This window comes from Lytechinus variegatus, chromosome 2, assembly GCF_018143015.1.
Source record: "Lytechinus variegatus isolate NC3 chromosome 2, Lvar_3.0, whole genome shotgun sequence".
NCBI lineage: Eukaryota > Metazoa > Echinodermata > Echinoidea > Temnopleuroida > Toxopneustidae > Lytechinus > Lytechinus variegatus.
Window position 1 is genome coordinate 53675949 of NC_054741.1, and position 12717 is coordinate 53688665.

Genomic DNA, 12717 nt, shown 5'->3' on the forward strand with positions numbered 1-12717 from the left:
CTTACGTTAAGTTCACACATATTGCAAATAATTGATACGCCTCCCAAAAATGTAAAATTGTATTTTTTTTAAAAAAAGGACGTCAATGATCAAGAGAAGTTTTCAAATAGCCCTATCTTCAAGTATTCAGTTTGAAGCACATATACCGAAATGATGAAAAGGTCTATTCGCGTTAGACTAAGTCCATTTTGGTACTGAAATGAAAAGACAGTGTGTGAGAGACTTGCGCATCAGGTCCCATTTGACATGGGTATATTGGTGTTGACGTTAATGGTAAACTTGAAGTTACTGTTCTTGTAAACTTTACTCTGATATATTTGAGTACTTTTTTGGAAATTCAAAGTGCCTCAACTCTAAATCTATTAATCAATGTATTCCATAAATTTTTTTTTCTCCTTTGTTTCCACCTTAATTGTTTTGTATTGTACTATGTTTTTTTTTCATGTATAATGTATATACATGTATTGTCTATGTCACGGCGCACACACATCACAAGCTGTGCTTTCTGAGTTGCTACCTTCATTGTCTTGTTCAAGTTCTTAAAAATGTATTAATGCTTTTATCGTTGGAATATATGTACATTCATTCATTCATTCATTATTTTTTTAATTCCAGCTTGCTTTTCATCACCTTGTCAGAATGGAGGAACTTGTTCCGGTGGACCTGGAGGTTATACATGTCAATGTCCTATAGGGTATACAGGAACAAACTGTGCAACCACAGGTATGGCATTCGTACAATTCCAACCACTTAATATTGTATTGGTCTCATGCACTCGGCTTGTCATGTATTATGTTAAGGGCTCCGTAATCATTCGCTAAATGAACTGACCAATCAAGATTAATGTTACCCGCGCATTCAGCGCAAAATACCGACCAGGAACCAATCAGAAATGTTATTTCATACTTGCTATCCATCGATAAACTTTGTGTTTAGGGGCCCTGTTTTATAATATCTTATCATTCCTCCTGTAAATTTGATATGCAGCCATTTTACTAATCATTTTATCCTAAATTATATTTTTTTGGTGAAAGTGAATTTGGTCCACGAAATCTTGCACTGCAAAAACTCCGTTGTTGATTTAACGCCAGCCCGGAAACTATGTATGTTCACACCAGAGAAGTATTGAAGCAACACCGATTTGGAATCAAACCGACGCTGTTTTAATACTAATTGGTGTTGTATAATCACCTATCTGGTGTTAGACCAAAACGAAACTGGTGTTGTTTAACATGAAACAAAATGGAAATGAAATCAGTCATGAATCAAGACGTCGTGCCTCATGATCATTTTTAAGTTTTCATTTCTTCCATGCGAATATCCATCCTACCTTAATGTCGAATCTGTTTCCATCCATATACAGGCCAACATGAACACATTGACACGCAAAGTACTCATTCGGCTCATTGTTTTCACGTTATTAATATTGAGGTTGAAAACATTGAGTCACCTGATATATGAAATACATTTACATTGTTGATTATACAGTGCGTATCAAAAAAAAGTTTACACTTTGAAAAAATCCTGTAAAATCATACATGTGTAATATCCTGAAGATTTTTCCTCATTTTAACATTGGTACACAGTTCCATTTAAGAAAAGGACGATATAATTGTCGAAAAATATTTCCCCTTGAATGAGCACCACTTACCTTTGAAAAATTTGTGAAAAATGATATTTGCGCAGAAACTTTGAAATAGTTATGCGAATAAAAGTACACCTTAGTCGTAAAGAACACATGGAATTTAGGTAGTAAAATTGATTTGAAGATATCTTTCACCTTTTTTAACTTGTTTCCTTGCCCAAAACACTTCGAAGAGTACCATTGCGCCCCACCCCACTGCCCACATACCGAGGCAATCGTGACGATATTTGCTTTGCATTGAGCTTTGATTTACATGAAATGACTTAGGATTGATTTTCATTTTTTAATCATTGTCAAGCTTTGGAAAAGTATGGAAAACAAGTATTAAATGAAAAATGAAATGTAATCCCACTTTAAATGATAAAACGTAGTGAAAAAATGTTGGAGATTTCTGATATAAACCTTTGTTTAGATTTAGTTATGTCCTCAGGACCAGCTGGCAAAAAAAGGGTTGAGGTTGTGTTTACTAAATGTTGAAATTTTAATTTGGGTTGCAAAATGTTACAAAATGCTTGAATGTATCCGTTTTATGTCAATTGACTAAAAATGCAAGGGAAATGTATGAGAAATGTTTCACAGGGTAAATGTGATTTCGCCTTTTCCTCCCTTAACACAGCGTGAAAACGAGCATATCTGCGCAAACAGATTTCTGCGAGCTTTACAAAAATGGACAGTGCTCACTCAAGTGTAACATTCTGTCAAAACTTTTACTTTCATTGAATAGATGAGACCCAAACCCTATAATATATGTGGAAAAAAATTACCCACATGTTGTATATTTTGTAATCCCAGGGCTTCTTCAAAGTTTAAACTTTTTTTTGATACGCACTGTACAAGCAATGAAGATAAAATTGCTGATTGCTGCTACTATATTGTTTATCTTTTACATGTTATGTAGTGTTATGTTTAATAGATTGGCTGCATCAAAATGTACATTGTAATCGGGCGTACATGCTCATTATTTTCTCTCTGAATTGTTCATTGAGATCTGTTATGAAAGTAACATAACATATTACTTTCACGAAGAACTTTCCTACATTCTTATAGCTGACGATTACTGCAGTTTTTATAAAGTGTAATAGTTTAAAGGTTCTAGATGTTTAATGTAAACTTGAAATTCAAGAAAGCGTTGATCTAATTTGATTTTATTTTCTTTAGATAAGACATACTTAACAATGTAGATTTTGTTCACTTTAGTGTGTGATTCAGCCCCCTGTCTGAATGGAGCAACTTGCAGTAACATCCCAGACATAGCAAACAGTCTTCCCTACACTTGCAATTGTGCGCCTGGATTCATTGGTGCCAATTGCTCGTATGATTAGTTGCACAGTCTTTATGATATCAGAGATCTTTCACCCGAATTTCAGGGCACCGTTTCACATAGATTAGCACTGACAGGTTGTCTTTTTCTGACAGTTATCAAAGTAATAGCCATAGGCCAGTGCTTCTCATCTTTATTCAAAAACTAAAGATTTTACTTTGAAAAATGTCAGGGAATGAAGACCTCCACGAAACGATTCCCAGGAATAATGATTGACATATTTTGCTGTTTATTTGTGCATTATATTTTAATATGCATGATGGATCCAGCAAGTCTACATGGTTATGGTTACCTTGCTCTTGTTGTCCAAGTTATTATTATATGCATTTATGGTAGCAGTAACACTGGTGGTGTCAGTAATAGGTCGTGTTGTTTGGTGGCGGTATTTGTTAACGTTGGTGTATTTTGTTTTCGTTGGGACGATGATGGTATCATTAAGTTTAACCTTATGGGTTTTAGTGGCATCAGTTCGGTTTTTAATTGGTTTTCCACCTGCTTGGTGTGTATATTTAACATTCGAGACTCCGAGATTCCTATATTTGCCGCTGAATGCCTGTAACGAGGAAGCTTAAAAGTACCACCCAGAGGTACATATAGTCATCTCATTGTGTCATCATGTAGAAAATATGGACAAAATAACAAGACCATTCCTACAGAATTCGGACATGACGAGATGATTATCAGGACATCTCGTTGTCACTTTAAGACTTGCATATTTCAGCCAGGGTTAAGGGTAAATGTGTATTACACAATACTACAAAGAAACTGCATGGATACACAGCAAAAACTCCGGAGTTGAATTACCAACAGCCCGAAATATATACATATGTCCATACCAGAGAAGTTTTAATAGCACCTGTTTGGTTTTGGTCTAACACCAGATAGGTGTTTATACAACACCAATTAGTATGATTTGATTCCAAACTGGTGTTCAATATATCTCTGGTGTGGACTTAATAGATTCCGGGCTGGTGGTATATCAACACCGAAGTTTTTGCAGTGTGAATGTAGACGGTACTACAGGAGGCAAAGATTGTCAATATGGTTTTCGAATTAGTTTGAAACTAGAAATGTAGGATAAGGAAATTGATTAAGAATACAAAGAAAATATTAGAATCAAGACCCACGAATAATGGGATTGGAGACAGATGATTTGTCGTCTTAATATGCGATATCCTTAATGTGAGAAAGATCAAGTCCTATTTGGATCATCTCACGCCTTTTCCAAAATACCCCAACCATGAATTCTCCATCTTTATAGAAGGGGACGTGCATGTCTAATAATGTGGAGTTTTCGCCAAAAAAAAATCGGTGAAGCAAAACAGTAGTGTCTTCCTAGACTCTGGACAAACGACATGTCTGCAATATTTTGTCAGCTCCAAATCTTAGGACGATCTGCTGATCCGATTCTCAAATTGTGATTTTGAATAGATTTACTTAGTTGTAGGCGACTAATGGCTTTGAGGGTGATGATGGTTAGGTAATAAAGTTATTGGCGTTTGTGCTTTGTGAAATAATTAACCTAATGGCTAAGAAAGCCTGAATGTTACTTGACGATGTTAGCTATTAATCAGGCCGATGAAACGGTATCACTCCTATGGGTATGAAGATCTCCTAAAGATTCGGTGAAATCACTGTATCAGAACGAATTGAATCCATATTTCAGGTGAACAACTTTACGCCTGTTGAGCAAAATGAACATCATACAAAATGGCAACGACAGAATTTTAGTAAGATCAGAGGTATACCTGGCCGATGCATTATTCTTGCATCTACTCTGGACGCAACGGAAATAATCTCTAAAAAAATATTTGATATTCAATTTCCCGTTGATATTGGAAGGGTCACTCGGAAGTTGTATTATGAGGGTAGCACGAACTAACGCAGAGTCCACCTCCATGATATTATTCAATGAAGAAAAAAAAGGAGGTGAAAATTAGAAAAAGTAAGAAGTATATCCAAAAAGAGGCGTGAGATGAGTAACTTGACTTTCTAAAAATTACGGTTTTACCCCCCCCCCCCCTTATCAAAATACCCTGGCGCAGTCCCTACGCAGAATACTTGGTATATTTGGAGAGTGATTATAATAGGGGTGGTGGATATTATAATGAAACTTTTGTTGTAGGTGGTGGTAATATGTATAATGATATAATTGTGGCGATGGTGATCATTAGGATTATGAGGGCTTTGTATAAACTGCTTTTAAACTATATATATATATTTGCACATTACAGTGACAGCATTGCTTATACGAATTTCATTAAGAAAGCCTCCATCTTATTCCTCAAAAAAATGTATGTATTATTTGTCTTTTTCCTCGTGTGGTCTCCGTATTATTTCTTATTTGTACTACTCCCTTCTTCTTCTTCAAATCTTCCTCTTCTTCTTCTTCAAATTTTCACTGTTTCTATTGCTGATGGTGACATCTAATGATTTCTAGACTGATGTCAACGTTCATTAAGTTGAAATGCTGTACGGATGTGAATTGTTATTAAAATAGAAATTGAATTCATTTCGGCTCTGGTATACCAGAAGAAAATGGTAGCATATATCCCAAGCAAATCATTCGACAATACCTTTGAATCATTTTTAATTAATTAAGTAAGTAAATGTTTGACATGCCCTGTGTATATATGCGCAGATCATGCATAATTTTCCATGTGCTAATTTGTTTTATTTTTTACCCCGTTTTTTTACCCACGACAATCTTCAAGTACCATGCAGTTCAAGCCCCTGTCAAAATGGAGCAACTTGTAGAAACGTCCCAGATGGTGTGAACAATCTTGAATACACTTGTGATTGTATCTCTGGATTCACTGGTCCCAATTGCGAGAATGGTTAGTTGTTCTTTGATCGTCTATCGTGACTGTGTAATGTATGGTGCATTATAACATTATTTGTTGAATATGGTGGTGGTTGCAGCAGTGTTGAGTGTGACGAGAACGACTACATCCTGGTCATCCAAGCCCCAATGACTGGTTTTTACATCTAAGGCATACACTGCAAGAAAATTTCTACTTCAAAAAAAAAAATCCTGCAGCAGTCTCGAGATCATATGTAATCTTACTGCACTGTGTAATCTTACATGCATGTTTTTTTTTCTTCTGTAAAATCTTCTGGGTTTTTTTCTAACAGTGTGCGTGAAAGTAAATGTGACAAAGCGCCAATGTATATTGCCTTACTATGTGTGAAGCCCCCCCCCCCCCCCCCCTCCCCTCCCAATCTGCTTGAAATGAAGGGTTAATGGAAAAAAATAATGACCGGAATATAAAAGAAAAATAGCTGGAAAAGATGTTATGTAGAAGCATAAAGAAAAAGTATTTTTGTGCGAATTTGGGAATGCGTCAGTTCGACATTTCCTTTCTGCATGTTCTTTCAAATGTTCCTTCTGTCATTATAAATGGATATTATAAACAATTTTACTTCGATATCCCACCTTTCCTGCTCTCACGAGAATAACTCCGCTTTGAGTCCTTATTATGGTGGCACACTTTTTCATAGGGGTCATGGTGCTGACCACTGCCGTAAATCGAGGACGCTGTGGGATAAGTCTCCTACACACATTAGAAGAAAGACGTGATAATTTAATAACGCAAAAAACTTATATCATGGTTAACATGGCAACAGTCGAACAGATTAATTTTTTTAATGTCATCAATAACCTATAATTGACTCTTTATGCTAAATATATGGTGAAGTGATATTGTTGTATCTGATACATAAAGTGCCCCGTGGTTTGATTAATAGATGTATCATTATTCTTGGTGATGAGATCTGTCTTCTCCTTAATAGTTAAATAAATTACACCCATCCATTTTATCTCACCTCTGGTCAGAATGATCATCAATACTTTTTTTCTGATATTTGAAATCGAATTAGACTGAGAGCATTTTTTTATTTAAAATATCGCTTCCTTTTCTCTCTCGCAATAATATTAAATAAAGTTACATTAATTAAATTGTTATTATGGTGGTAAGGACTGTGGTGGTGCTATATTTTATAAGAATAAGAGAAGAAGTCAAGAATTATTTGTTAAAGACCGTGAATGAATAGGTAATTAATTTTTTTTTCTCCATGTTGTCGATAAGCTATTTTTTTTTCTTTGACAATAAAATATGCTCGAGTTTCATAAATTATTTGAAAAACTGATATTGTGATTTGATTGAAGCTCGTATATGTAAAAGAGTAAGGTACCAATAATCGAATGCGAACATATATGTTAATTTGAATAGAGTTTTCTAATCAAAATAACCTCGTTAGTGATGTCATTAGTTAATAATATTGTTGACTAAAGTTCTATATATTTGATGTTTTTGCCCTTTTGTGCGTTTTCTGATGAACATGAAGAACCATGCGATTCGATTTCATGCCAGAATGGCGGCACTTGCGAAAACATCCCTGACGTGTTGAATAATCTCCCATATTCATGTATTTGTCAGTCTGGTTTCACCGGAGCGCTTTGTGAGACAGGTAATTAGTGTTTACTATAATATGCACACTGTATGCATGGCAAGTTTCGGAACTATCCATAATTTGGGTTGTTTGTCATAATGATGGTGGCATTCTTTTTTTGTATTTATTCAAGTCAATGCATAACATATTAATACCCAATATATTAACAAATCTCCAATGTTTTGGTATAAAAAAGATCAATGAAAATTAAGATATATACACGCGATTGAAATTATTTGAAGAGAGGAAAAAATGATTATAACAATAATAAAAAAGCAGAGTAAACGACATAAAATAGACAACAGTATATTTCAAAGGAATAGATCTATGAAGCAAGAACCTCGAGAACGAGTTACTTCAAAATCTTAAAAGTTTGTTGGGCTCCCAGGAAACATGAGAAAAGCAATGACGTTTTGTGGCATTCTTTGGATTTTAATTGGATTCTAGTGGTAATGTAGCTTAGAATCTTAATGAGTATAGACACTTCATAAAATCATTGATTGAATAGAGGATCCCAAAACGATATCAAAATGAATCAAGTTTTACATTATACCATACCAGAATATCAATAATGCTATAGATAGACTAGACTATGTATATGAAATGCACAAATTGTGTTTAACTTTATGTCACAGCACAATTTGGAGAAAAAAACGTAGGCTTCATTATGAATTGAAGTATTAATAATAAAAAAGATGCAAATTCCTAGATCGGATTGGATTCAACAGTTTGGACGTCTTTATGTTTTGTGATGAGGTAGTTAACGGTGAATGAAAAGTAGTTTGCGCGGCGGTTTCATGAACGATGCAACCTTTTCCAATAGGCTGCTGTACAAAATGATTCCAGGACAATAAACCATTTATTTGAAATGTTATTTTATGAATGAAATTTATATTGAACAAATTTTATTGCTGATGCCCTTGACGATGGGGATGGTGGTGGTTGTAGCCTGCTAGGTTTGATTATAATGCTGCTGACGATTAGGATAATGGTGGTGGATTTGATTATAATAGTGAGGGCAGCGAGGATGATGATGGTAGGTTTGATTATAATGGTGTTGACAGCGGGGTGGTGGTGGTAGGTTTCATTACAATGGTGTTGACAGCGGGGTGGTGTGGTAGGTTTTATTTCAATGGTGTTGACAGCGGGGTGGTGGTGGTAGGTTTTATTACAATGGTGTTGACAACGGGTGGTTGTGGTAGGTTTTATTATAATGGTGTTGACAGCGGGGTGGTGGTGGTAGGTTTTATTACAATAGTGTTGACAACGGGTAGTGGTGGTAGGTTTTATTAAAATGGTGTTAGCAGCAGGGTGGTGGTGGTAGGTTCGATTATAATGGTGTTGGCAGCGGGGTGGTGGTGGTAGGTTTCATTACAATGGTGTTGACAGCGGGGTGGTGGTGGTGGTGGTAGGTTTGATTATAATGGTGTTAGCAGCAGGGTGGTGGTGGTAGGTTTTATTGCAATTGTGTTGACAACGGGTGGTTGTGGTAGGTTTGATTATAATGGTGTTGACAGCGGGGTGGTGGTGGTGGTAGGTTTGATTATAATGGTGTTGACAGCGGGGTGGTTGTGGTAGGTTTGATTATAATGGTGTTGACAGCGAGGTGGTGGTGGTAGGTTTTATTACAATAGTGTTGACAACGGGTAGTGGTGGTAGGTTTTATTATAATGGTGTTAGCAGCAGGGTGGTGGTGGTAGGTTCGATTATAATGGTGTTGGCAGCGGGGTGGTGGTGGTAGGTTTCATTACAATGGTGTTGACAGCGGGGTGGTGGTAGTGGTAGGTTTGATTATAATGGTGTTAGCAGCAGGGTGGTGGTGGTAGGTTTTATTACAATTGTGTTGACAACGGGTGGTTGTGGTAGGTTTGATTATAATGGTGTTGACAGCGGGGTGGTGGTGGTGGTAGGTTTGATTATAATGGTGTTAGCAGCAGGGTGGTGGTGGTAGGTTTTATTACAATTGTGTTGACAACGGGTGGTTGTGGTAGGTTTGATTATCATGGTGTTGATGGTGGCGATAATGGTTGTAGGTTTGATTATAACGGTGTTGGCAGCGGGATGGCGGTGGTAGGTTTGATTATAATGGTGTTGGCAGCGGGGTGGTGGTGGTAGGTTTTATTACATTGGTGTTGACAGCGGGGTGGTTGTGGTACGTTTTATTACAATGGTGTTGACAACGGGTGGTGCTGATGGAAGGTTTTATTACAATGGTGTTGACAGCGGGTGGTGGTGGTAGGTTTGATTATAATGGTGTTGACAGCGGGATGGTGCTGGTAGGTTTTATTACAATGGTGTTAGCAGCGGGTTGGTGGTGGTAGGTTTTATTACAATGGTGTTGACAGCGGTGACGTGGTGGGAGATCCGATTATGATAATAATGACGCTGGGGGTGGTACGTTCCGTTATAATGATGTTGACGATTAAGATAGTATGGTAGGTTCGATTTCAACGTTGATAACGGGATGATGGTGGGAGGTTTGATTATCATAGTGTTGACAGCGGAGTGGTGGTGGTATGTATGATTATAATGTTGCTGACGGTATGGATAATGGTGGTAGGTTTGATTATAATGGTGTTGACAGCTGGATGGTGGTGGTACGTTCCATTATAATGATGTTGACGATTGAGACAGTATGATAGGTTCGATTATAACGTTGATAACGGGATGATGGTGGGAGGTTTGATTATCATGGTGTTGACAGCGGAGTGGTGGTGGTATGTATGATTATTATATTGTTGACGGTATGGATAATGGTGGTAGGTTTGATTACAACGTTGATAACGGGATGGTGGTGGTAGGTTTGATTATAACGGTGTTGACAGCGGGACGATGGTGGTAGGTTTGATTATAACGGTGTTGACGATTGAGATAGTATGGTAAGTTCGATTATAACGTTGATAACGGGATGATGGTGGGAGGTTTGATAATCATGGTGTTGACAGCCGAGTAGTGGTGGTGTGTATGATTATTATGTTGTTGAAGGTATGGATAATGGTGGTAGGTTTAATTATAATGGTGTTGACAGCGGTGTTGTAGTGGGAGTTTTGATTGTAATAATAATGACGGTGGGGATGGTTGTGGTACGTTCCATTATAATGTTGCTGACGATTGAGATAGTATGGTAGGTTCGATTATAACGTTGATAACGGGATGATGGTGGGAGGTTTGATTATCATGGTGTTGACAGCGGGGTGGTGGTGGTATGTATGATTATAATGTTGCTGACGGTATGGATAATGGTGTTGACAGTGGTGTGGTGGTGGAAGATTTGATTGTAATAATAATGACGGTGGGGTGGTGGTGGTACGTAAATACAAAATATTGGTGGTAGGTTTGATAAAAGTGTTGACGGTTGGGATCATAGTGATATGATACCTTTTTTACGGTTGAAATGATGATGGTAATGGCAGGGTGATAAAACTGATGGAGTTGGCACGTTCCATTATGATGATGTTAACGATTGAGATAGTATGGTAGGTTCGATTATAACGATGTTGACGGTGGTGAATCTGGTGGTAGGTTTGATTATAATGATGTTGATAATATTTTTTATCAAGAATGAGATGAAGTCAACTGTCAGCACATTAATGAGCAATGTTTTTGCACCAGAAAAAATATATTTATAGGCTATTGTATTTATATATTTATAGTCTAATATTTTTAGGTATTTCCACGAATTGTCCAGAAAATAAACACTACCTTGTAATATCTTTCATATGATGAATTCTAGAACCATGTGATTCGAATCCATGTCTGAACGGAGGAGACTGCTTTAACTTCGAAGACATTATCTATGGTCTTCCTTACTCTTGTCTTTGCCCTTCTGGATTCGAAGCACCTAATTGTACGAATGGTTAGTTGTACACTATTAGAGAGTTTTCGCAACCACTACGCAAGCGCTATTTGGAAAGTTGAGATTCTATTGAAAATGCTCGTCAGATCACAATGACCAGATAAGAGGTCATTGTCGAACATTGGGGAACCAGAACAGCAGATCGAGCTAAGATTCTCAGCTGACGAAAAATATGAAAATATGTCGTTTTCCAGCGGAGTCCCGTCCCGTACGTCGACAACTCTGCTGTTTAGATTCACCGATTTTCGTACAAAAGCATCTAAGTCGTGAATGACTTTTGACAATAGATTCCCTATGTTCCAGAAAGCGTCCGCGTAGTTTGGCGAAACTCCCTAATATTGGCTTCTGGGGTGGCAGTTCATGTGGTTAATTGGTTATTATGGTTGTGATGGCGACAATTGGCTTAAATTGGTGACGGTATATGCCTATAATCGTGGCGCAGTGATGGCTTGCAATGTATATATGGTTGCATGATTGTAATCCATCTCTTCATTTCTCTAATATATTCAAATCATTGTCCTGAGTGTGTGCAACCGGTTTCACTCGGCCGAGTAGCGAGAATTGTGACTTAAAAATATGATTTTCTGGATGTCAAGGCATTAATATCTCTGCATTCATTTGGTTGTTGTTGTTGTTGTTGTGACACGGGATCAATGCCATCACTTTTCATGTACGGAACTTGTAGCAGTGGTGGTGGTGATGATGGTTGTGGTGGATCATGCTTTAGTGTCGATAATTGCACGAATATGTAATCAATTAATTTCCTCTTCCTTTTACAGGTGCAAGATATTAACATTTTCATACTTCATAACATTTCTGCTATCATTTACGAGCGGATATTTCATGATGGCCTAATCTTTGTTAGTTTCTCTTGAAATCTTACTCATTTAAAAGGAAACCATGGAAATTAATTGTTTTGTATGCAGGCCCAGTTTGTCATGCCTTCCATACAACTATTTAATATTCTTTCGCAACCATGCATATATTTCCGGTCGTGATATCAGTAAATATATCGTAGTCCAGAATTAAACTTCAGTTTTATTTTTGTTTTCGATTAACTGTGAAGGGGTGGGGATGACGTGTATATTTTTGACATTCGATAATTATCACAATGTGCTAAGATATTATGCTCACGACATACAAACCAGTATGATAGTAGGTCCATGGTATAATAAACAACCGCGTATATCACGTAACCCCCAAAACTACGATATAATTGGCTGGTCCACGTCACATTATCATTTCCATTTGTTCTCACGTTTCTTCATTGACGCTGATCCAACTATATTTTGTTGGGTTGTAGAGTTTTTGGTAACTTTGTTTCTTATAATTATTATCAAAATGTCAACATGAAACCCCCCCCCCCCGGCCCACCAGTATTATGAGTTTACGCTTTTAAAAATGTTGGTATTATCATGTGTATTTGCGTTTCCATTATTTTTT

The 12717-nt window shown here is 37.0% G+C and overlaps 1 protein-coding gene across 5 annotated transcripts in view; it reads left to right on the forward strand.

Moving 5' to 3' along the window:
• Window positions 1-12717, forward strand: part of LOC121408365 (neurogenic locus notch homolog protein 1-like) — a 153774-nt gene that overhangs the window by 129596 nt on the left and 11461 nt on the right. For all 5 annotated transcript variants that reach the window (XM_041599815.1, XM_041599816.1, XM_041599818.1 and 2 more), the window contains 3 exons: window positions 616-723; window positions 2843-2962; window positions 5681-5803. In XM_041599815.1, the coding sequence (XP_041455749.1) occupies window positions 616-723; window positions 2843-2962; window positions 5681-5803 (351 nt within the window). The remainder of the gene's footprint in view (window positions 1-615; window positions 724-2842; window positions 2963-5680; window positions 5804-12717) is intronic.